The sequence below is a fragment of the Plectropomus leopardus genome, chromosome 16, assembly GCF_026936395.1.
Source record: "Plectropomus leopardus strain MGB_pleo_1.0 chromosome 16, ASM2693639v1, whole genome shotgun sequence".
In the NCBI taxonomy this organism is placed as follows: Eukaryota; Metazoa; Chordata; class Actinopteri; order Perciformes; family Serranidae; genus Plectropomus; species Plectropomus leopardus.
In genome coordinates this window covers 12,624,786-12,651,093 of record NC_142191.1, presented here as the reverse complement: position 1 = coordinate 12,651,093, position 26,308 = coordinate 12,624,786, and the positions used below count along the sequence as shown (strand labels likewise).

The 26,308-nt window shown below is 39.3% G+C and overlaps 1 protein-coding gene across 4 annotated transcripts in view; it reads left to right on the top strand.

Annotated features, from left to right (window-relative positions):
• Positions 1 to 25,316, top strand: part of LOC121955338 (protein EFR3 homolog B) — a 46,905-nt gene extending 21,589 nt beyond the window's left edge. For all 4 annotated transcript variants that reach the window (XM_042503243.2, XM_088089168.1, XM_042503244.2 and 1 more), the window contains exons 5-23: positions 2,502 to 2,623; positions 2,979 to 3,128; positions 8,209 to 8,343; positions 10,667 to 10,745; positions 12,239 to 12,374; positions 13,052 to 13,213; positions 14,296 to 14,407; positions 15,034 to 15,085; positions 16,246 to 16,418; positions 16,530 to 16,605; positions 17,140 to 17,301; positions 17,895 to 18,026; positions 18,140 to 18,207; positions 18,294 to 18,421; positions 19,440 to 19,531; positions 19,654 to 19,702; positions 20,706 to 20,812; positions 20,920 to 20,969; positions 21,582 to 25,316. In XM_042503243.2, the coding sequence (XP_042359177.1) occupies positions 2,502 to 2,623; positions 2,979 to 3,128; positions 8,209 to 8,343; positions 10,667 to 10,745; positions 12,239 to 12,374; positions 13,052 to 13,213; positions 14,296 to 14,407; positions 15,034 to 15,085; positions 16,246 to 16,418; positions 16,530 to 16,605; positions 17,140 to 17,301; positions 17,895 to 18,026; positions 18,140 to 18,207; positions 18,294 to 18,421; positions 19,440 to 19,531; positions 19,654 to 19,702; positions 20,706 to 20,812; positions 20,920 to 20,969; positions 21,582 to 21,687 (2,091 nt within the window). In that variant the 3' untranslated portion in view covers positions 21,688 to 25,316. The remainder of the gene's footprint in view (positions 1 to 2,501; positions 2,624 to 2,978; positions 3,129 to 8,208; positions 8,344 to 10,666; positions 10,746 to 12,238; positions 12,375 to 13,051; positions 13,214 to 14,295; positions 14,408 to 15,033; positions 15,086 to 16,245; positions 16,419 to 16,529; positions 16,606 to 17,139; positions 17,302 to 17,894; positions 18,027 to 18,139; positions 18,208 to 18,293; positions 18,422 to 19,439; positions 19,532 to 19,653; positions 19,703 to 20,705; positions 20,813 to 20,919; positions 20,970 to 21,581) is intronic.
• The last annotated feature ends 992 nt before the right edge of the window (positions 25,317 to 26,308 follow it).

The following is a 26,308-nucleotide window of genomic DNA, read 5'->3' as shown; positions in this document are numbered from 1 at the left end:
TATTCAAGGCTGTTTAACTTAAATGACCATTGATTAAATTTAGGTCGTTTTTCAAAGGATTTATAGTATTAATTTACTGCAGAAGCCAAACACAGATTATTTTGTGATCTAAGGATAATGTAACAAGCAAAACAAATTTGCCTCTCCATAAATTCTTGTTCACAAGAAACATAAAACACTAAGACGGCTTGTTTCACTCAAACAAATTTAGACAAATACCCACATCCTCAAACTGTTGGTCATCACTAATGTGTCTAATGTGCATCCGTTTCTAAGCTTTTCTGTCCATCAAAGTCTACCCATTTCAGTGGATTTAGGGGTATTATCTAATCAAAAGTTGACAGGGCGCATTTGCTATCCTGATGTGATGGTACAAAGTAAAAGATGTTAACCTTGAGAGGAACACTGCGTCACTATTTGAGGAAGATCAGAGCTCAGCAAGAGAGTGGTGGGCAGAGGGGGTGGGAGTGATGAGTATCCTCTGATGTGGGAAGCTGCTATCAGTGCTGTCAGGCGGGTCAGCAGAGGACGCATAAAGGAAATCAGATTAGCTGCACAGCACACTGGCAAAGCTCCGCAGTCATCTACACAGATTGACGAGACACGCCAGCCTCATAATCTTCATGCTATCAATCTCCCTTGCACACACCCATGGGTGTGTATTTAGGACAAATGCAAGGCCATACACTGATCTATAAACACACACTCACATCAGTGCTGCCTAATTAATTGTGCATCAAAGTGCTGTTTACCGCAATCAATAGAGGAATTTTGCAGCATGTGCTAATTTAAAGCTATGCATTCAAGATGCCTATTGTTGAACATTGTACAGATATTGATTGGGATTAGATTCGCCTTAATTGCTTAGTCCATACAGCAACCCCGAGTCACATCACACAGCTATACATATACTCAGTGTAAAAAAATGGAGTTGCTGTAATGGGACTGGGGTATCATTTAAAAAAATATGATGCCAATACCAATACCAGTATCCTTAGCGTGGTACCAATACAAACAGAATAGTTCATTCGAAACCCATAATTTGAATGTAATGGAATATGGTTTAGCCATACTTTTGAAGGTTTTGGTGGCATCATGGCTATATGGGCTGTGGCTGCTGCTGCAGGAGTGTAAGCTCTGTGCTGGAGACAGTTAGCATGAGTCTGCCTGACCACAAACATACAGGGAAAGGGCTATCTGTTAGCATCACATGGTTAACGGTTATTAACTGGTTTAAGCAAAATATCGGAGGTGTCGGGATGCTCCACTGGGACTTTTTTTGATCAACAAGCTCTATTTAAATGCTGTTTTATGCACCGTGGCACCTTATTCCCTGTATGACTGACTTTATTTTTTATTATGAATTAAAAAATGTTTAGGGGGCCAGATTTTGTCCGCGGGCCTTAAGTTGAGTATCACTGCTGTAGCATCTTCCCTTCTTAGTGTGAACTCTATGGCTCATCTGAAGCAGACCAGTAGCGAGAGAGGCGAAAGGAGTGGATTAAGAGAGTTTATCACCACAGGACTCAAGCCTTGCCAGGTTTTCTCGCACTCTGTTTCACTGACCTGAAACCTTGTACTGCAGAGCCCTTTCTAACAGAAGCCAACTCTTCAACACATCAGTGCCCGAGTTAGTATCCCTGTCAGTTTGTTTTATGTGATGTGATAGAAAAAGACTTGAGGCAAGTTTCTCCTGGTGTAGCCTTTGGTTGCAACGAAAACATTTATAATCTAAGCTGCTGTTTTTTCAGACTCTATACTCAAAGCTTTCAATCAGATCGAGAGTCAGCAGACAGATTTGATACACCGATACCTGGAAGCTGCGCGTTGTTACAGCCGGTAATACTGAGCAGCTTTTGGGCATCAACTGCTGCAGCAATTTACTGCAACAGCTGAGCAGTTGCACACAAGTACTTTTAAGTTCACTTCATTTAATTTACTCAAGGGTGCTTCATTTAATTTAAAGAACCACTCCAGAAATACTCTTTTGTACACAGGAAATAGGTTTACAAGGGCTTTCTCTGGATGTTCATTTTCCACATGAACTCTTCCTATCACTAATCCACCTTTGTTTTTGAATTGATGTACTTATACTACCATCTGATGTCCTATTAATTTGTTGTATAACTCGTGCGTCAGGTAGCATCCGTTCTGTCTCGATTCTAAAGAAAGCGAGTTCATAACTTATTAATTGGTGAGTGTTGTGGAGCTAAATGTCAGCGTGTTTAAATGATGACATTTTCTGGCTCAGTGGGAGAGCCCCCCTCTGCCCTGTGCTTTTCACTCTTAATGAGATGTTATGGTGCTGCGGTTTAACTTTAATTTAAGAGATATTCATCATGGGGATTGAGGCTTATTTCATTGAAAGAGTTTTTAATCAAATTGAAATAAACTCAAAGAGCTTTTGAGGAGCAGGTTTATTACTGTAAATCTCTTGAGCCGAAAAGTTTCAGTTTGACTTGTGTTTTTTTTCCCTGCTTTGCCTCCTCTTCCCTTCTCAGTTTGTGAAGTTTGCCAACATAGAAGAAGACACACCATCGTACCACCGCAGTTATGACTTTTTTGTGTCGCGCTTCAGTGAGATGTGCCACTCAAGCTACGAGGACCCTGACATCCGCACAAAGTGAGTGGACAGATGCTTGATTGCACTAGAGGCAGAATGATTAAATAACTGCTGCTTTTAGACTGCTGCAGGAAGTCTTTTTTTGGATTACTGCTGCTCCTGGACATTTTTTTATATCTGTAAAAAAACAAGAAAGATATCCTTTAAAAGAGGTTTGTCATCTGCTGAAAATAGACAAAGTGACGTCTTTGAACAGTTAAATATAACTTTTCAGGATGAAAGGACAACAGACAAACACTCAAGGACTTAAATCTAGACAGAAATAAGATTTCCTAAATATAATCTTCCATTTATAGATTCAGTTACCAGTCAAACGGTGTCTGATTTCTGATCTTCTATTTCTGTTCCCCTCCAGGATCCGCATGGCAGGTATCAAGGGCCTGCAGGGTGTGGTGAGGAAGACTGTAAATGATGAGCTGCAGGCCAACATCTGGGACCCTCAGCACATGGACAAGATCGTCCCCTCTCTGCTTTTCAACCTGCAGAGTGGAGAGCGCACAGAGAGGTGAGTTGTAACGAAGGAAAGGTCAACTGATTGGGTTCTGTAGGTTGCTATGTCCTTCATGGGAATTGTAAAGAGGTGGGTTGCCTGATGCTTGCATTAGGATAGGTAAGCTCTTCACTGATTTTAATAACAATAACTTTGCTGATAAATTATTGGAAATGCAAGTCTAAGGCTTGCTCTCTGGCTATATACACACACACACACACACACACACACACACACACACACACACACACATATATATGTATGTATATATAATCAGTGTCTTTATTAAGATACAAACAAAGAATACAGATAAAATGTACAATACATTAAAACACCAAAGAAGTCAGAACAAAATGGCTCTTTCAGACTGAAGTCAGTATTCAGTGTGAAGCTTGGAATCATACAACCAGAACAAAAGATAGCCCAAACAATCAATTTTGAGCTTTGTACATGTCTTGAATGATAGATTAGTATTGTAAAGCTCATATTGTCTGCACAAGAGAGTTCAAGTGGACAAGGGAAATCACACTAAATATTTGCAACTTTAGCCTATAAAAGTCTTTTAATTCAGAATTATTTGCATTTCTTATACTGTATTCATATTTCGTGTATGTCCTGATTGTATTTTAGTAAAACAATTTCTGAGAAATAAATATGTATGATCATTATAACCTTGCTAAAATAACACAATTTAAGGTGGCCTAAGACTTTTGCACAGCACTGTAGCTCTGAAATGCATATTGTAGTGCTCTCTGTCTCCTTCCATCTGATATTGTAAAAACTATTATTACAGCAATTTGCTGTTGTTTCCTTTGGGAATATCTCTCACTGATGAAAACGCCATCTCGACATGCTGGGTGTGAAATCCTGGCAGGTCTTGGACAGCAACCAGGGGTTGTGGGACTTGATGAAGAAGCAATAGTTTTCAGTAAAAACAAGAAAAACTGACTGTCTCAAATGCACTTTCCTGTGTGTAGTTTAAGGCAGATGTTATCACCTCATCCTCCCATAACAGGCCAGACAGTGCGAACAAGTGGTGACAGAGTTAATGACCTAAAATGAGTCAGTGTTGACCTGCCATGCCTCTGTCACACAGTCGAGAGCTGTTGTGTTGAAACAGACTGGAGCCGTTTGTCTTATGTTAGGCCATATTTGTCCTGGCAGTCTAGTCAACCATCACCCGGGTCATTCATCATCACTGTCATCACAGAGTGAACCCACCAACAGCTCTGGTCCCCTGATGGGTGTCTGTTTGTCCACCTGCAGCATCCAAGGACAAAGAGACCAAGAGATGGGCAGAAAAATTAAAGGAGATAAGGAGCAGAGCATGGATAGTGGTGAAGGGATGATGTATTTTTGTAGGCCAACCAGGAAATTAACATCGCACTGGTTTTACTCGTCAAAAACCTTATGGGATTTTTGAATGGGATTTTTGCGATTATCACCAAAAAATAAGCTCTCTGATGAACATGAGTTTATGAAACTTAAACGTTTTATTTACCATAATAATCTTCATAGATCAACACCACTTTTGTGTGTTTTGAAGCATAAATGAAATCGCCAGAGGCAAAAAGCTGTTGTTAGGCTATAGACGAACTACATCGTGGTCGCACGTCTTAAATGTCACCAACCCAAATCGTTCAACTTCACTGTAAAAACACATTAAAACACAATTGAAAAATTTTGTAAACAGATAAATCTACAAGTTAGAGAGCGACTGGATCAGAGCCGGACCGCACACGGATCTGGTGGAAACTGGCTCCGAAGATTGACTCTGTCCTAGCTCTGGCAGTCCGGAGGCTTGTGGATCAGATTGGCTATCTTCATTTCTAAGCATTATTAAAAATTGCATTGAGAGCTAGACTTTGCCAGTGAGAGACAGTCTGGAGCCTCCCGCTTTTGGCAGCGTTCCACATGCTGAAATTCACTTTGACGTCAATGCCGAGATCTGAGGGTTAGTGGAGCAAAATGGGGAGGGCAGTGAGAAGAACATTGGAAGATTGGTTGGAGGGTAGATAACATAGAAGTAGTGTGATGGAAATGTGGAGGCTATTGAAAGAGTGAGAGACAGATGGACAGAGACAGACACACTCCAACAGAGTCACATTTCCCTCTCAGCTTCCCTTTGCTCTGTGTGTATTATGAAGTCTGCCCCTGCTGTGCATCCTCGGTTATTACCAGCCATAAAATCCACAGCAGTCAGTACAGTCTAATTACACTCACAGATGGTGCATTTTTCTCTACATTAATCCCCATGCACAAGAGCAAGTTCATTTAAAGATCAACCCCGGGCACAGTTTTGGCAAGTCTGACAATTGAGACTAATTTCTGTAGTTTATTTCAGAAAATAGTGACATCTTTCTGTGAGCCATGTTTTGTGTTTTTCACTTCAAAACAATGTTAGCATTACTGATTTGTTATAACGTGGTGTGCAAGTGTCTGCAAAGGTTTTATATTCTCCAAGCAATTTTCCTCCAGGCATTGCCTCAGCAGAAAATTTTAAGACAAATGATCCTTGCCTGTTACAGACTTAGAAAACAGCCTCTGTAAATTGTTTGATGAAAGCAGATGTGAGGTGAGATTGCTGTAGCCAAGTAGGCTTTGAGACGATGATGAGGATTTCACCTCATGTTAAACATTTTGCACTGAGTTTCCAGATCATTAGACAAAACTGCAGTGAGAGGCTGTTAGGGTGACCTCAAATTGAAGTGTACTGTGGGTGTTTTAGATGCACTTTTCAATCAGATGGGGGTCAATGAGAGTGGCTTTGTAAGCGTTATAAGTTACTGCTGAAAAAATACGAAACCTTCACCAAAGCAGCCGACAACTCACTCAAGTTTTCCACATTTGCAGCACAAAAGGAAGATGGCTTCATTTAAAGTCTCCCTGCAGACACGTTCTTAACTATGTAAATATTAGGGATGTACCAGAATATTTTAAATGCAAAAACACAGATAATGTGGTGGAAACAAATAACAACTCTACCTGAATTTGCTCATCATTATACAGTGAAGAAAAAAATGAATTAACTGTATTTCAGCAATATTGTTTCCTCAAATAGATTATTGTCATGATGGATGACCACAAGATAAAAATGCCCACTCTGTTTGCAATATAGGGCATTGATTTCAGTAACTAGTAGTTTAATTTACTACACATTATTGGAAAGTGGTCGCTATACTGTAATTGCCTCCAAACAGCAGGAGGTGGGCTGTGAGCTGACCAATTATGATGTGCGGGAGTCTTTTTTAATAATGACTGATTAAGAGCCAACTTTATGCATTATAGTGGCAAAAATGTCAAGACTGAGACAAGGACAGAGACAGGACTGTCTGCTGTGACATTCTCCGAGGTGTGTGTCTGTTTTAAAGTGTGAGCGACAGAGAGGGAGGGGTGGGGGTGGGGGAGGGAGTGTGAGGTGGACTGATTTATGCAATGTTTTTGTAAATTATGAATAACTCCTAACGCTCTTCGTCATTTTCAATCACAGTGCAAACTTTTGAATCAATGAATATTTTGATTTAGAGAACATTTGTTTCAGTTTCTGATTGATAAGTGTCCCCCAGGTAAAGGAATGGTGGTGATGATTCAGACATTTGAAAAATAGAAATATACACGGAGTGATAGAGACAGAGACAATGTGATGCTTTTTAGGCACAACAATTGTATAGCCAGTGAATATTAGGTAAGAAATTTCAACATTTGCCTGATTTAATGGAACTTAAGGCAAAAACCACGCCGACCTCGGTCCTCTATCCAAATAATCATAAAGAGACTGATCATTTTTGTTGTTTGAGCAGATACAGATATGGGTAATCATGGCATGTCAACAAGGTGAGCCTCAGTCAGACCCAGACTCAGATGAAAAGTCTGTTGTGCACCACAAATGGGAAGTGTAGTTAGCATCTTGGAGTTGTTTACTGGTATGTTATTTGTTGGCTTATTAGCTTGTAATTGGCATTGGCTGACACCCTGGTAATAGTTGTAAAACATATAACAATATCTGCTACGATGTGTTTTTTAGTGGATAGTGGAAGGAAGCTCCAGGTTGTAAGTTTACATCTAAGAATTGCACTCTACCATGTTTACTGTCAAAAAATTGCTATGCTAATGCTAACTCGCGCTCTGACAAGTCCGCTCTGCGCTGCAGGTCGAAGTCTGTTCCTCCATTGATATGTGCCTCCCATATTAGAGCGCTTACAGCGATTTGCTTTCGTGCTTTTGTGTCAGTGACACATCTAATCCGTCTTGTCCGGCGTATGTTTGAATCTCAGATTTTTGGAAAGAGCACAGACATCAGCCCCTTCAGTGGAGGAGTGTGACCACTTCTCTATTGACAAACTTTGCACAGAAACAGGTCAGCATAGTCAAGGTCAGGCAATTTAGGGTACATAAAAGCAAGAAACGCTTTTATGTTCCCCCTGCACCCCCTGCAACCACAGGAGGTGCAGGGGGACTTAAAGATTGTGCTCCTATTTCTCTTGCTCATACTGTTATCCATTTAAATGTCTTTTTAGTTTTTTTGGGTTTTGAGTTCATTTAGAGGAGCCACTGAGAGGAAGGCAGTCACATTTCCTCCACATCAGCAGCAGGCAAGATGAAAGAGTGAGGCTGTTAATAAATAATGTCATCATTGGTGGACCGCCCGAGGCAAGTCATGGCTAAGATGAAGTTATAGTGGAGATTTTAAGTATGCATGAGAGCAAAGACAGCCTGGACCCAGTGTGAGTGCCCACACACACTCGCACACGTGTACAAACTTAGACACGGACATGTACCCCATGGTCATAACAAATGTGCAATACACAAACGCATACACACATACAACAACAAACACAGTCAGTTAATTTTCACTGCAGACGAACTGCAGAGGGTAAAGTAACCTCAGCAGAGAAGGCTGCAGTGACACAGCAGTCCAGAGAGTGTTTTGTGTAAGAAATTGAGCCTTTGTGGAAATGTTATTGAATCAAATTGATTTCAAACTCTTCTCTCTCTCGCCCTCTCTTCCCCCTCCCGACCCGACTTCCCCTCCCTGTTCTTTCCCCTCCTCTCTCTCCCTCTTTTCTGCTTTCTCACCTGCATTGCTCCCTACCAGCCGCTCCCCTTCTCCGCTGCAGGCGTCGGAGAAGGAGAAGGAAAGCCCGGTGGAGCTGACTGAGCGCTGCTTCAGGGAGCTGCTGGGACGAGCCGCCTATGGCAACATCAAGAACGCCGTCACGCCCGTGCTGATGTGAGACAGCCCTAAAACTCTTCTTTCTTCTTTTTGTGATCTGTTCCTTCGAGCATTTGTTGTTTTTTTGACGCATTGACTAAATCTCAAGGAGGGATGCTTCTTAAGGCTGTGTTGCGGTATTTTTATCTGTGCACTGATTGGCATGTTGGGGTGCAACAAGGTCACCGCAAGGTTACGTAGTTATTTTTGACTAGATTTGAGTGCATGATTTCCAAATGAGACATTATAAAGGTCTGTAATTTCATTCGTTATTTTCGGATAAAACAATGTAGATTCTCTACCCTATCACAGCTTCGTGGGGCTTTTAAGGTCATCTTCTATGATGTTTAAATTTAACTTTGGATGTCTCAGCGTGGTCCTCTGTGATTTGTGTTTTCTTTTTAGTTGTCTGTCTCTGTATACATCTGATGCTTCCTCTGTCTCGCTCTTTTTTAATCAATTTTAGCTCTACTGTTCTTCCTGGAATGTTGTTTTTTGTCTGTCTCAGTCGTTCCCTGTATTCCTCTGGGCCCTAGACATCGACGCCTATTCCTTTCTGTATAGTCTTGGCTTTTATTTTTTGTCTGTTGTTCATGCATCTGTCCCCCTTGGCTTCCTACCTGCATCCCAGCTGGTGTTTATTATCCGTCCTTCTTTATATTTTACTGAAATTGTTGATATGATGTGTGTCGCAGACTGACCATGAGTTTTAAATTCACACTAAAAGTTTAAATTATTTAAATTTTTCAGAGATCTGCTAAGGAATACTGTGGATAAAATAAACCAGTACTTATACATGTACCATGTGTTTGCAGCTAGATAATGCAGCCCATAATTACACAGTCAAATTCTGATTTTTAGTTAGCTCAGATTGCACTGGAGTTGACACCCATAAAAACATAATAAGCCAACAAAAATACCAAAATTCAGGGACTTGTAAGCCTCTAATATTGATTTTTTTTTTTTACTCCAGAAACCAACTGCAACTCTAGTTACCATTTTCTTGAGCAGTTTTATATTAGATTAATATATTTATTAGTAGTCTTTATCTATTGTCAGTTTTCTCTTGATTTTCCCTTCAATTCATCTCACTTCACCTCACGTGTGAGACCAGCTCTCGTCCATTAGGAGTCAGGGCAAAAAAATGATTCTTAGATGCATCGCGAATAATCGAAAGTTGTCATGATAACAGACAATATTGGACTTAGTTACCATGACGACACACATTAGTTTCTGGACTCCCATTTTGAAAACTCAAGTTTGTCATTTTGACTATCGCCATCTTGGTGTTTTGGAGTCAGAAGCGACCATATTTGAGTGAGAGGTTGAAGCTGCGGAGGAGAGACGGGTGGATCTGACGCATAGACATAGTGATGCCTCACAGACAGCCTGTCACTCAAAGTGGACACACCCTCAATTATGTGTATTTTTAAGCATCAGTAAAATGTTAATAGATGAGTTATACATGAATTCACCTCTGATACAGTTGTCATGAATAGGGGAATTAACAAAACAGACCAAAACCCTTTTTGTACCAGGCTGTAAACATGTTTATTTCTGCTGTAAATTTTGTCAATGTAGCCACATTAGCTTCATTTTGCAGCCCTGGAGTTTGCTGCTCAGTCATGATGCAAAAAAGCCAATAAGCAGATATTTAAACCGAAATCTCAACATCGTGATCGCTCGTAACAATTTTGTGAGACTGGGCTGTGCGTTCCTAGAATGTGATCCAATGAAATGTGACGGATGTAGTCATGTGTTTACGTTTTACTACTATTGTATCAATAAGAGATAATGTAGGTACATTCATCTGTTTACTTTAATTATTAATTATCACAAACAAGCTAAGTTTAAGGAGCCCTCTGAGTCAGAATCGACTCGTGAGGTGCAGAGAGACCCCACCCCCACCCTCCCGTCTATCCATCATTGTCTGTGTTTCTGTCTGTTTCAAGCTTTAGATATTAATCTCACTTTGTCCTTGTCTCTCTGTACATAAGGATTCTGCAGTTTGACTATTCAAGAGTAATGATCCCGATGGCATTTGATGGATATTTTTATCCTGATTATTATCATTAATCTTTTTTTTTCTTTTTGCATCTTACATCCTGACTACATTTATTAATGAAAGATGGAGTTAAATGCTGAAGTGTTTCTGTCTTTGGTTGTGCATCTACACATTTTATCACATAAGTAACTCCCCAGTGCTCCGTCATCAAAAAACATCTTGGTGTTGAAGCTTTTTTTTGAGAATGATAAATGAGCGCTCTTGCTGCTCTCCATCACTACCCTCTCTGTATTAACACATCTTCCGCATCCCTCTCTTATGTCTGTGTTCCCCCAGGCACTTAGATAACCACTCTCTATGGGAGGGGAAGACCTTTGCAGTGCGTTGCTTCAAAATCATCATGTACTCCATCCAGGTGAGTGATACTGCACATTCATAAAAACCTCTTTTTCCCACTGTTTTCTTTCTGTCTTTAACTTCAAATGGAATCTTTTAACATTTTGTTGGCTTTACAGAGTACATTGGGCCTAATATATGCATAGAAATGTTCTTACTCTTTGTGTAAAATAAGTGCGGCCACAAAACTACCATCAAATTTAATGACGGGTGCACATCAGCTGATTTTGATCTTACCACCATGCATGTGTTGGTGAATCAGAATCATTCTGAACTGGCAGGCTCGTGGCCGCTTTCTGCATTCAGCATACAGCCACGGCCCCATTTCTGTGTATAAGGAATACGTTTGCCCTGAGTGTGGATGTATTAGCCCAGAGGTGTATCATGGAGAAAGCAGTGAAGTTGTTTTTACATACATATTAAGGCCCTTACACACTAGTGTGGGACTGTCAGTTAGCATCTGTGAATGTAACTGTAGGAAACAGCTGATCAGCTGTTTCTCACTCTCTGCAAACATGTTGAAACATGTCGGTCTCTGATGTGCACACTGCTGAAGCCAAAGACTGTAATATATTCCAGCAAAGTTAGATATCACATCTTAACACCTGCTTGGAAGTAAATCCAATAATACTAAAAATTGGTGGTAGTAGTCATCATGATTTAATTCTCATACACTTCATTGTAAGCTGGACTGAGACACTCGGTTTTAATTCTGGACTATTTTAATTGTGACAATAAATTAAGGAGAATGACAGGTTTAGGATGAAACAGGTGCTTGAATGAGTAAATTATTTTTTAAAAAACTAATGTATGAATTAAAAAATGTGTTTTACATTTTCTAAGACAGCCTGGCCTTCCTAATATGTACATATGTGTGGTCTGAGGTAGCTCTAAATTTGTTCGCAATAGAAAAAGATTCAGGTAAGAAATTATTGATGAATCCTAGATTTCTACTCAAATGTTCGTGTGCATGGTTTAAGCACAGATTCGTGCGTGTGCACTGTTTGTAAATGAGGCCCAATGTTTTTATCATTGCAAGTGTTTTTGACATGATTTATGGGTGCAAAATAAAAACATTGAAATACAGTAGCTTAGAAAATGAGAGATATTTAAAGACCTCATTCTGTTTCTTCTCTGTTTCTTCCCACATTTCACTTGTTTTCTACCGTCCAAGCTTTCATGAAACTTGGCAGAAGGGTGTAGCATTGGTCAAGGACAAACCCATTAAATTTTGGAGGTGATCTGAATTGCTGTGCGAATACAAGTTTTGTTTTTTTACTTTGCTATAAACAGCCCTGGTAGTGTGCAGTGCAGAGCGGTGGCAATAAGCCAGACAATGGGGACACGAATAATAGTTTATTGCTGCAAAATTTATGTTCTGAACGTTGTATATCACACCTTCAACATTGTGAGACTGTGACATTTGGCCTTGATAGAGGTCCGAGCTCTCCAAATGCACTTCTAGTGTCAACCTGGTTTTATTCATTCATTCCTTTTCTCCTTCTGACGTAGTCGCAGCACTCTCACTTGGTAATCCAGCAGCTTCTCGGTCACCTGGATGCCAACAGCAAGAATTCAGCCACAGTGCGAGCCGGGATAGTGGAGGTGTTGCTGGAGGCAGCAGCCATTGCAGCCAGCGGTTCTGTGGGTGAGAAGACACACACAGACACACACAGACACACACACACACACACACACACACACACACACACACACACACACACACTCTGTTAAGGCCCAGACATGTTGCCTGTTTCTCTGCCACACACACTGCAAAAACTACAGCCAGTGGCCAACAAGCACATATGCTCTGCATATGTCGTCTGTATTCATCATTCAGAAAGGGAAACCAAAGACGTAGAAATGCGGATATACAAATCATTGTATAAACACTTACGAAGCAACATTTTCACATCAGTCTCGCTCACAAGTTGTTGGTTTCCAGTTGCTTCATTTCAGATGACCATGCCACGAAAAGTTTGATGTATTGGAATGATGAGATGAAGATGGAAACTTAAAACAACCCTCTGTGTCTGCCCTCTTGACTTAAGTCATCTGCTTGCTTCCCTCACTTCCGTTTCTCGTCGGGCACTGACTTGCTAGAACTGATATCTCTCACTGTCTCACTCCACCACTGATCAGCATGCTCAATCAGTCAAAAAAGTTGCCAACAAGGGCCAGGACACACTGCTAAACACACCGCCAGGGCTCACTGACAGCCCAACATTGGCTGATTAGTGTGTCAGGGTGGCTGGTTTATATGTTGTCAGTGGGATCATGTATGTTTGGGGTGAACTTTTGATTATTCGCTTTTTGTGTGTGCAGGTCCCACAGTGTTGGAGGTGTTCAACACCCTGCTGCGGCAGCTCAGATTGAGTGTGGACTACGAGTTAACCGGCTCCTACGACGGCAGCACCAACATCGGCACCAAGATCATAAAAGCTCATGAGGAGAGGCAGCTGCAGGAGGCTGTCATCAGGACCATCGGTACGTCTGTGGGTGCTGTGTTTGTGTGTTTTGGTTTGTGTGTGTGTGGGAGGCTTTGCACGACAGGCTGGAACAGTTTGTTTTTGTACTGTAGGGGGGTCTTTTCTATTTTAGTATTGTCCAATCGTAGTTACTCGAGATCGCCAGTAGGCAGCGGGAGTTTGGGGAGTTATGTCACAGTACACCAGAGCAATGTCAGCATGGATGTCTTATTGTCAAAGAAAATAGTAACATCTTATATGTGGAAATATTTTATTTAGATGCGGTGAGCCTAAGGATATTACACAGCCTGTCTGTAAGGTTTATTTTTATTTCCTTGATAATAGCAGTAATAGCTATAGCAGAAGTTGTATATTTATTTCTTTTTTAAAATTAAATAATCAATTCTCTGTAGAGTATTTCTTTTAATTATTATTCACTTCAGAATTTAATTTGGATTAAAGATTTTTAATGATTATCCTTAACCTCAGTGTCTGACGGAGCTTTGAAATAATTCAAAGTTTAGGCTTTCTGCAAGCAATACTGTTGATGTTATGCCAGTAAACCTTTCCAAAAGATTATGAACATTGTAAACAAAATATATTGGGCATTAGATATATTTAGACAATTTATTTATTTTTTATTATTATTTCTCTGCTATTGAAACAACACCCTTTTGAAACTCTGTGTGTCTGCATAGTGTGACAGTATTACAAAATCTTGTTTATTTTCTCATTATCTTATCTTTAATAATACAATACAAAACATATCCCTAATGTTCACTACTCTTATGGAGTGCAGAACAAAGTTTTGGTTAGCAGGAAAATGAAAAATGGAGATGCAGGTTGTCAGATTCATGCAGAAAATACTGCAAACTGGTTTGTAAGGATTTAAAATTCGCCCGTCACTTGTGCTTATTAACGGGGCTGAGCATGCCGAGATGCTGCTCCACCAGAAACATCTTTAAGTGCTCAGTAGGGTGCAGATTACAAGATTATTTTAATAAGATTTTAGTTGTGAAGGCAAGTTTGTTAAAATCGCCATCTCTCTCTTTTTCCTCCTCTCTTCCATCTGATGCTCATCTCTCTTTCTGTCTCTTTCAGGTTCATTTGCAAACACTCTACCAACATACCAGAGATCAGAGGTCATGCTTTTCATCATGGGGAAGATCCCTGTCCCTGGGATTCACCCAGCTCTTCCCTCTACAGGCTCTGGGTAATTTTCAAACATCAGCAGCATATGCCCAGGACACACATGCATTACCAAAACTGAATGCTGTATGTGATTATGTAATACTCTGTCTCACCCTAGTTAGCCCTTTAACACCTAGATCGACATCTCTTTTCAGACACTGTTCACAAGCATTTAAACCTCTGAAACCTAATAAAATTGGTTTGATTTCTTTTGAAAACATGGAAAAAATCATAATAAGCAGCTAGGCATGAAATGTCCTCAAAATACAAAAAAAAAAAGTGAAAGTTGACAAGGAGATGACTTAAAAATTAGCTAAGTATTTTTTGATAGTATCAAAAGAAAAAAAGCCGAGAATAATATATTTATGATTCTTATAATTTAAAATATTGTGTTATGTTTTATGTTTTTTGTTTACTTTACTTCACTTTTTTGCTTATTTTCAGATTATTTTAATTTATTTTATATGTTTTCTTGCTATTTTTTGGGCCATTTTTTGTTAAGTTGTTCATCATCTTCTTTCCATGTTTTTTAAAGAAATGAAGCCAGTTTTCTCAGGTTACAAAAGGTTGATAAGTAATGCTGCGTAGAGCTGAATGCTGGTGAATTAAAGGGTTTAAATTTGTATCTTTCTTTGGTTTTATCTCCAGGCCCGAGGGCACCAGGATGATTCAGGTTATGTTACTCAAGTCCTTGGTCCAGGTAAGTTTACAGCTTTGCTTTAGTATTAATTCAAAATGTTCAAAAAGTGGCTCTCAGCACCGTTTTGAAGCAGGAGATGCTTTGCCATGTTCCCTGTGCATTTTTTTACCATTTTAAGAAAGTACTTTACGTAACAGTCCTGCACGCTGTGTTTATCAAGGTGCTATAACTTTAAAGAAGTAGTAAATTAGATCTAATCAGTCAGGCTGACACTTCACTTCTCAATAGCTGTCATCAGTCAACTTTTATCTCATCATACGGCTCTTGAAAAAATAATTTCCCACAAACCATGTGTGTTTTGGCAGAAACCCTTATGGTCTCTGAATTCTTTCTCTCTCATCTTTCATTTCTCTGTGCAGCTTCTCATTTATTTTTTCACAATGTAGTGTTTGCAGAGTAAATATACTTTTAGAAAACCCTAAATATGTGCTCATTGTGAAAGCAGCCATCCATCCAGGCTAACAGGAGCTTGACCCAGAGTGCACTTCAGTCCAAACCAGAAGAATGTCTTTGTTATTTAACATGTCATCTCTGCACGTTTGAAAATATTGTTCACACAGTCACCTCATCAGACTTTACACAGTGTCTGCACATCCTTTAAAAGTCTTAAAATTAGGCCTTAAAATTCATTAAATAACTTTAAACTTGTATTTTGGCAGTCTTAAATATCATTTATCCATCTTTTAATTTCTTTTTGGTCTTATATTACAAATCCTCAAACTTATCTCTGAACCTAAAAGTGTATGTTTACTTCATACTTGTACTTACCTGTTGGCAAAATTAATATTAACCTAACATGCTCTAATACCCATATTTCTACATGAAACCTTCCACTGCATGAGACTGAATCTACGATATTTCATAAAAAAGGAAAAAAGACCATTTGCCCTCCAAAAAAATCTTGCCTTCAATTTGGTTGAAAATGATCTTGAAAAGCTATTGAAAAGACCCACATTTCAGTACCTATTGCCTGTAGACACCCTGCTGTTTATTACAGTTAAATGTGGCCTACGGTCTCAGTTAAGCCCTCTGATTATTTGTCTAGAAGATATTTATAGATTGCATGTAGTAAAGGCCTTAAGAAGAACTCGACTGTTTTTCACAATAATTTTATTCATGTGCAGGTAAGTTTAAATTACTTGTGATTATCAATCTCTCAGGTGACAGCAGGTTTCCAGACCACCAACATGCTGACGGCACTGCCCAGCTCGTTCCTGGAGCCGCTGCTGTCCTTCTCTCTAACAGAGGATCCAGAGATTCGGCTGCTGGTGCTCCAGATCCTCCTCAGTCTCATCGACAGGCATGACAACACACCCAAGCTCTCCAACATAAGGTGTGTGGGGGTGTCTGCAGGAACATGTCTACTGTGAGGCCTAATTTATAGTGTATTTGAGCGTTTCTTCAGTGATGTTTGTGTTAATCACTGTCCCGCGTCTCTCTGCAGCATCATCTCCGACATCTCTGTGCTCAAGCTGAAAGTTGACAAGTGTTCCAGACAAGACAACCTATTTATGAAAAAGGTACAAAACCTGTCCTCCATTGACTTTTACTTTGTGTATCACTAGAATACAATACTCAAGTCAAAACAAGTCAAAATTAATTTGTTTTCTCTGCAGTCTAATCTTTTTCTCTGCTTTTCCTGTTTTAAAAAATAGAGGTGTAATGCTTCTGGAGCTGAAACAGTGCGACAGTGTTTTCTGTCATGTCGCGGTTCCCTTTATTCAGTTAATTTAAATGAAGTAAATTTATGAAGTGAATCTTCCTCAATGTTGTTGAGTTCTTAAAGCATTTTTGTAGTTGATTTAGTAAAAAGCCAGAAAATTTTCCTCATTGATCCGAAACTTAAAAATCAAGGTCTGAACCAAACTGTGATTTGGAGCGTCGTTACACTCCCAACTCCTTGTGCACACGATGAAGCAAAACATCGAATGTGTTTCTGAAATTTGAACATATAATTGTTTACACTGGTGACACAACAGCAGGAAAACTATGGCACTTTAACTTAAAGAGCGCCGTCTCCTTCTCATCCCCTCTCTCGCGCTTCCCTCTTACAGCACGGCCAGCAGCTGTACCGACACATCTACCTGGGCTGTAAGGAGCAGAGCAGCGGTCCGCAGCACTACGAGTCCCTCTTCACACTGCTGGGTCTCATCAGCGTGGAGCTGGCAAATGAAGAGGTGGTAGTTGACCTCATTCGCCTGACACTCGCACTGCAGGTACTAATGCACATGCTTTCAATCACCTAATTTGTTATAATTACTTGTTTGCTTATTTGGAAAATAATTAGTTACAATAAGTCCGGAAATAATTGCAGCATTTGCTGTTATTACTCCCAGACAGTTATGTGCCAGCACTGCACTGGTGGAGTGATAGGGGTAATAATACAGCCATTCATTTTTATTTATATAACACTATAAATACGAAGCAATTAGCAGTGCTTTAAAATAACAACTATGAACTGTACGTATCCATTATGTCCAGTTCTCTATAAAGGTATCCTTCTGGGTTTTCAAATTAAAAGTTATTCTCTCCATTACATACATTTTGTATATTACATCAATCCATTTGTCAGCAACAGGTATTTCTTTTTTTGAGCCATTTTGCAGTGATTTCTTACCAAAAAAATGATATAAAGTTGAATAAAACATATAAATACTAATATTTAATACAATATTTAGAGGTGGTAACAGTCCAGAATTCCTAAAACCAAGTCTGAGAGCATTTTAAGGAAGTCATTTATTAAAGTTATTGTGTGCCTGAACTCCTCAGGCAGGGTGTCCTTGGTAATGAGTCTTTCTTCCCTGTGCAGGACCTGGCTCTGTCCACCGACGAGGCTCTCCCCGTTTATAACCGCTGTGCTGTTCACGCCCTTGCCGCTGCCTACCTCAACCTCATCTGCCAGCTCACCACCGTCCCAGCCTTCTGCCAGCACATACACGAGGTCTGGACATAGACTTTTTTGAATATTTCTAAATGTCTCTATGTTTTTGTTTGTGTGTGTGTGAATATCAAAAACCTCTTTTAATAGATGGCCATTTCCCCTCTGCCTTGCAGGTAATTGAGGTTAGACAAAAAGAAAGTCCCTACCTTTTGCCTGAGGATGTCTTCGTTGATAATCCCAAGTATGAAGCAGCCACATTCAAGTGTAACAGCAGTTAGCTTTTATTATTTACAATATAAATACTCATCACTCCCTGTTTCCTCCTAGGCTGCCGTCTTTATTGGAGAAGGTAGAAGGGGATGTTTTGTTCCTTCAGTCGAAGATCACTGAGGTCCTTGGAGGCAGCGGTTATAACACAGACAGACTGGCTACGCCTTATGTCCCCCAGTATACTGGTACGCTCAAACAAAATCTCTCTTGTGTTATAAAGTACCTTTTATAAAGTAACACTATCAGCTGTGGCAAAGAATGGGGGTTCTTAAAATGAGGAATGTGCTCCCCTCTTCAAGAAAACAACAATAAATACTGATTATGTGTTATTGACTTGCCAGCGTGTTACAGCCTTGTGTTGGTGCTTTATTGATTCCTGCATGGAAATGCAGAGCTGAACTGCTCCCCTGAAGCTGGTGGGGATTGAGTGTTTCATTGAGGGACACTTCATCAGGGCAGACCCTCTTTCATCCTCGAGGCTTAGAGCCCACATCATTGGGTTGAAGGACGAGCCCTCTCTTAGTGACTGGCAACCTTTACTGAATTTTATTTGTTAGGCCATCAATTCCTCTGTGTTTTTTCTATTCAGGTTTACTCAGTTTTTACATATTCAATAAATGCATGAAAATGCTCAATAGAACCACCATTTGTTAAGAGTTTTCTGTTAAGCAGGGTTCCTATAAGGTGCTTGAGGTGCTTGAAGTGCTTGAATTTGACATTCATTTAAGTCCTTGCATACCTTGAAAATCAAAGTTTTTGTTTACTTTGTTTAAAAAAAGACCTTGAATATAATTGAGAGGAGAAAAGAATGATGAATTATGTCATGAAAGGGATTAGATAATTTAACGACTGTGGTTTTTTGATTTTTTGCGTAAGCCGTATTAGCACTAATCGGTTGGTAAAAACCAGTAAATAGTCAGCGCCAGGATGTTTTGTTAGCTTGCAAAACACTCACACTGGAGCTGCTTCAGGCAGCACAAGTTTTGATCTGTAACTTGGCAGTACAAGAGCAGCAGTTGATTTTAGGCTCCTGTAGCATGTTGCACAATTTTCATGCAACATATGGTTGTGGAAAAAATACATTTCAGCCTGAATTTAAAATAAGTGTTAAAAAATTACTTGAAAACCCTTGAATTCGACTTACCTCTTTCTGTACATGCCCTGTTTAAAGTAAAAAAAAAAATGTCTGCACTGTCTTTCCAGATGAGGACCGTCTGTCCAAGAGAAAGAGCATCGGAGAGACCATCTCACTGCAGGTGGAGGTGGAATCCCGAAACAGTCCAGAGAAAGAGGAGGTAAAGGCAAAAATCTTTTGTAACAATTTCGTGGTGTAAAACTCAAATGTAAGCACTAACGGGAAGTTTATATGAAGTTATTAGTGCATCAAGCCTCTGTGTTTTCTTGTTCTGTTCTACAGAGGACTCCAGCAGAGGAGATCACATTTGAAACCCTGAAAAATGCCATCGGTATGTCCACACACTTCTAAGCTTTAGTGGTTTTTAAAAGAACTCTATACGACATCAGAAGCATTAATATACACACAAACAACAACAACAACGACATCATAAAACAACAACATCTGACTAAAGTGTGCTACATGCATGTTAGTGCATGAGTCCTTTGTGTGTATCTTTTCTGCTCAGCCAATGTCCGCCACTCTGCACAATTTCATTTTTATTTTTTAAATTTTTTTAAAAGATATTTTTTAGGGCATTTTTGCCTTTAATTGATATGCGGCATGCAGCAAAGGGCCATGGCTGGAATCGAACCCACAGCCGCTGCAGCGAGGACACAGCCTCCATATATGGGGAGCTTGCTCTATCCACTAATCCACCAGGCGCCCCAAAATTTCATTTTTAATGACGAGACATATTTATTAGCATTTAATGTTGATTTTTAAACAATATTTTACTAATAATTTTCATTTTTTAAAAACAAGTTTGGACATTTAGCTGCCGTGACATTTTGCACTGGCATTTAGCAATACATCCAACCGATGTGATGGCTAAAGCCAGCTAGACTGTGAAGTCATGAACGTGAGATCAAGACTAGACAATAGCTACTTAATTATGCACACGCCACCAGGGATGTGAATTACTTGAAGATTTTTCTGCCATTGTTGAAAAAATTCTGTGAATGATGGCAAATATGTGGTTAACACAACCTCTGCTTAAAAGTATTCAAATGATATGCTTATTGACACCGTATCAACACGTGTAAAACTTTCTAATGATTTGTGCTGATGGTCCTCCTATGCAGTTGACACCAAATTTACATGAGCTGCAGTGAAATTAAAAAATGGACACAAGCTGCCAAAAGATCTTGCAGGAAAACAAAAACCCACACATTCAGGGGAATCAATAATTCAGATTTCATTCACTGCTTTAAGAAGAATCAGTCGAGCACAAATGCCACCTACAAATATGCTGCAGCATAATGCATTATTGTATTGTTTGTGCCTCCCTCTAGTGGACAGTGTGGGTATGGAGGAGCAGGAGAGGGAGCGGAGGAGACAAGTGGTCGAGAAGTTTCAGAAGGCCCCCTTCGAGGAGATAGCTGCCCACTGTGGTGCCAGGGTAAAGCAAAAGCATTTTTCCTTTATCAATATCGTTTTTTAAATGTTTTATTTATTTATTTCAGCTTTATACTATTGTCTGATGTGATATTTTTGTGTCCTTTCTAGGCCACACTACTGCAGAGCAAACTAAATCAGATCTTTGAGATTACAATCAGGTAAGAGGTGATGCCTTGGGATTATTTTCTAAAGTGATGATAGTGACATTGATGGCAGTAATATAGCCAAGGAGTTGGTGATATGGACAAAATCTTTCATCACTGTACATGCAATTTTATATCATGATGACACTGTATTAAACAATACAGAAACACAAGTTCAATTCACCTCAGTTATGTGATTAATTTCTTCTTTATTTGGAACTCCCATACAAACAAAATAACAACAAAATACTCAAAACAGCAACACTAACCTTCTAAGTAGAAACTTCAAGGTTCCTGAGAATAATAATTTTAAGTGTTGAAGGTTTCTTTTAGACACTGCTTTACTCTCCTTCTCCATGTCTGCCCAAATAAACATTGCGGTGCAGCTGAACTCACGAGATCACACAAAAATCACAAGGTCACATGAGAAACCAGCCCTGGTTTGCTGCATATTATTCTCCAAATAGCTCCCGCAGCAGAAGCAGTATTGCCAAATCTCTACCAGCGGACACATTTCTATCGTTGCACATTTTACACCGTCAAATCACCCAACTGTAATACTGACTCAAATAGATGATGAAGATGATTAACTCATGGCGATGCTGACTGTTTCTTCTCCCCATTCAGACCCCCGCCAAGCCCATCTGGAACCATTTCATCAGGTTACGGCCAAAGCCAGAGTCGATCTGTACCCATCTACGAGATGAAGTTTCCTGACCTCTGTGTGTACTAAACCGAAGAGCGAAGTTACAGAACTATTTAACATTTAAAGGACAGGAAAGGGATTTGGGAAGGGCAACCGATCCTCACTGTAAAGGCGTCTTCATCGTAGAGTCAAGCAACCACGGGGGATAAGGAGACACTTGTTTGAAGCCAACTCAAGAACAAGCCACCTCCTCATTAACTTAGTTCCTTTGCCCTGTGATCGCAGCCAAAACAAGCAAAAAAAAAAACAACAAAAAAAAGCTAATGTAACTAAAAACAGCAGTAAAACAAACATTCATTTCACGTATTCCCTTCATTTCTTCTTAGATGTCTGTTGAAACTCCACTGGACGGATTTTTAAATTAGAAATTGCCAATAACTGTAAGGGAAAATTTGTTTGTCCCATACAGGTTGCCATACTACCCTTAATTACAAAATTCTGCCGATTTTGATATTTAATATTGTATTTATTTTGTTTGTTGATTTTATGGACAGGAAAAGCATAAATGAATTAGATGCATTTTAAATGACCCGACTGTATTTTTGTGTATATTTAATTGAAATATGGATAGATAATACATACAGATATGACGCTAACCCTTGCCATCTGTTACTCATCTTCTAAACATCTGTCCCCGGTATTTAATGCTGTCTTTGTTTCGCCTTTTTTTTTTAGCTTTAGCCAAAAGTGCTTTTTCTTTGATGACGGGCATTTATTTCCTGCACCTAGCTTTGTTTCTTCTTCTAATGGTTATTTTTGTTTTTAGCTGTGGTTTGAATGAAAGATAACTGTCCTTCCAAATTGAGTGCCTTACAGGTCACTCAAGTTCAAACACACACAAAAACGCACACTGCACCACAGTCACGACGACACTAAACCTCCGAACATCTCAAGTGTTTACTGTGACATTTATCCGATCAAACACTAGAAGATAATTAAGGATCCTTTATTTTCCTCCTTTCCATATAAATGTGTATATACAGAGAAATATATAAATCTTTATGCTGATGTACAGAGTAGGATTGTTTTTGTGTGTGTATATATATTGTATATTCTAATTTTAGACTGCCACTGCACTGATTGTGTCCGTAGAGGGGAAGAACGCTACTTGGTGTTCAGATATTTAAGTAAAACCCTAAAATGAATAACCAGCAACACATTGAAATCAAAAATGTGTACCTGAGAAGCCCATAGTACAAATCTGCACTGAACAAAAAAACCAAACACTTTTGTTTTTGCTCCCATTTTTCACAGATTTAAGTTTAAGATTGAAGACTTTTTAAAGGACTGAGATTTTCATGGTAGAGTTACCGTTTTAGAAATATCACGGTTTCAGAGAATACAATTATTATCAGTTTCAATGACACTTAAGGAATGAAAACACAGGTTTCATGAGCAAACTCTTTATTACTATAATTTAAACTTGATCATTTTTGATGGAGGTATGTTATAAAAAAAGTCTCCCTTTTGAAAATAACGAAAGATTCTTCATCAGGTTGCTTTTCTTTTTTTCTTCTTCTTAAATACCATAGATAAATGTACATGCTATAACTGTTCATTTTCATGTCACGGTATACCAACCCTAGACTTAATAAGTCTGTATAAGTCTGTCGAAGATTGGTCAATAATGTGTTAAAATCTGTGTTTGTAAGCACTCCTATACCAGGATAATCATCCACACAACAAGTGTGGCATATCGAGATTCGGATTAAACAGCACTGTTACTATTGTTACTCCCAGTTGTTACTAACTGAGATGATCACGATTAAAGGTCACTCTGCAGTTTGATCACACAACAAGATGCCACAGATGTCACAAGGTTTGAGGGAGTGCGCCATTGGTACGCTGACGGTGTGACTGTCCATCAGAGCTGTTCCCTGTGAACTGAACGTTTTTTTCACTACCATAAGACGACTCACATGTCGTCTCAGTGAATTTGGCAGTACATCCAACCAGCCTTATAACCGCACAAGTCACTTACAGTTTGTGCAGAAGTTTTTCCGTTGGGCAAACCAAGGTTCAAGGTTTCTTTAATTGTCTTCCTTGGACGAAATTTTTTGTAGATAAAGGGAAATTGTTGCATCAAACCAGACATTACTGTTCAAAGCATTAAATAGAAACAATAGACACAACACAGTAAAGAAAAAAACAAATATTTCAACAATACGCTGTACGTGGAGGTCCTGAGCTGTTGTGGTTAAAAGTAGTCTGCGGTTGTGAGGCCGGTTGGATGTACTGCCAAATTCATAGAATCCTCAATCCTCTTGCCAATGGCACGCTCCCCTAAAATTTGAAAAATGTTGCATTTTGTTATGTGTTGAAACTGTATATTTTTTGGGTGTGTCCTGTTATGTGACCATCCTAAGGCACGACTTTTTTTTAGCAGCATCTTGATATGCCACACGTCAGATAAGTGGATTATTAGAAGTGCTCACTAATGTTAACCTGTTAAAAATGGGAGCAAAAACGAAGGTGTTGCGTTTAAACTTTTGTCCAGTGTTCATCATCTCAAGGCCAGTGTATCACACTAGTGAAGTCTGAAAGTGTCCTGCTAAAGAATTTAAGAACCTAAAATAATCAACTTGGTTGTTAGCCGCAGATTTTGCAAAAGGTCTTATCACCAGAAAAACGACCTTTATTGTTGCCATTACATCCTCAATCCTGCTGGATTAAGTTTGCACTGTATTTTTACGCCATACTGCTGCTGCAGTGCACTTCTCTCATTCAGAAAGATTTAAAGTCTAAAAGCCATTGTGTGCGCATGTGTGCACATACACACAGGTATAAAAAGTATAATGGCAATAATTTGCCACTAGCCTGGCTAACACAGCCCAACTGTTGGTAGCAGATCCTTTTGTGTTTTAAATCGTACCTTCTGTTGTTGTGATACCGTGATGGTCAGTTTTGTGATGTTGTAAAAGGGCCGACCCTCCAGCTCCTGCGCTTCTGTGATTTAACTGCACCGGGTGTGAAACGCGCTGCAGCCATCTTGTTTAATGTAAGCAACAAGTGTCTGGTTTGTCCCCGATTGTCATGTGTTACAGTCCCGCTGGTTGCTTCATTTTTGCAATGTAGTGTCGTCTGTGTGTGTATTCATGTCCACCAATGCCAGTGTATCATCTTTTTGTCAGTGCAGGTGAGCGTGTGTGTGAGTGTGTGTCCGTACGAACATCCATGTAGATGTGCGTCTTTCTATACATTACCCAAGACCAAACTCTTCAAACACAGTTTACAGTCTTTGTCCAGTGACTCTTTCCACCACGTTAACGAAGAACAAGCTATCTAAGAGTAATGTGCAGCTGTCTAAACCTTCCAGTGACACTTTGTGTAAAACTGTCTTTTCAGCATCTTGCAACCTCGCAGTGAAGACGTGTAAATCTACCAGTGTGCTTGTTGTCATTGCATAGCGTGATGTAATACTAACTGACGGTAATCCGATCTTACTTTTGTCATTACATGGCTGGTTAATAGATCTGTTTACAATGTAGTGCTGTAGGTCAAATCTATTCATTCTGTGAACTTTGCACTTTAAAAACTGGATTACCTAGTGACAAAGGCAGCTTTTACATGGAGAAAATGCCTTATGAGTGTCATACCTGACTTTGCATGCTAGTGACGTTGCCGTGTTGTACAATAAATCTGTCTGTAAGCAGAAACTGTCTGATCTTTTTGTGATTTATTTTGTTACTGATGACAAAAACCTGATAAAGAAGAATGTTGTTTTTTAATGTGATCTGCCTGAGACACAGGAAGCTGCTGAGCGTCATCATGCATCATCATGCAGAGTATGAAAACAATCTTTGACTCAAGACTGAATATTCGGTTTCCACAGCTGTGCTCATAGTGTTATTTTTTTAGTTGCTGTAATAGACTGGCTTCTGTTACATTACTTGCATCAGTGCTTGTATTGTGTGTTTGCCATTCCCATGACTGTCACCTGATTGGATAGTTTACCAGAATTAAATTCAGCATGTGTATTAAATGGTGTCTTTTTTTCTACTGTTACAGCCTTCAGCAGTAAAATACTTCAAATGTTTTTACCTTGTAGATATTTTTTTTGCTAATTCAGTTAACAAAATGTCCAAAAATTGACAATAAATGGAAACACATGGTAGGGAAAATTTGTTTTTAACCATTGTATCTGTGGGTCTGTCCATCACTTTGGTCACGATGGAAACATGCCCAAAACTATTGTTGTGAAATGTAGTACAAACCTTCATGCTCCTCAGAGGATGAACTGTTAAAAGTTTCTTCCTCTGACCTTTTATCTGGCACCAGGTTAAAAAAAAATCTCATTTATGAAGAAATATCTGCAAAACTACAGTTATTCTTCTCAGCCTCAGCTGTGGGTTACTTTTCACTTAGTGCTACTTAGCAAACGTAAGCATGAGAACCTGCTTAACAAAGGAGGTGAACATGGAAAACTACATTCATACCCTAACCTAAACCAGTCTTACACCTCATGATCTGTATGAAGAATCTTCATCATGTTTTCATATAGTTTTGCTTTTGATAAATGCAACTCTTTTAATTTATCTAGATTTTTTTTTAAAAATATGTAGTACTTCCTGCATATACACCATATAGTAGGTCAACAGTCTTCCCCATCTGCCACCAGTAAAATTTTATTATTTATTTCTAGATTTAA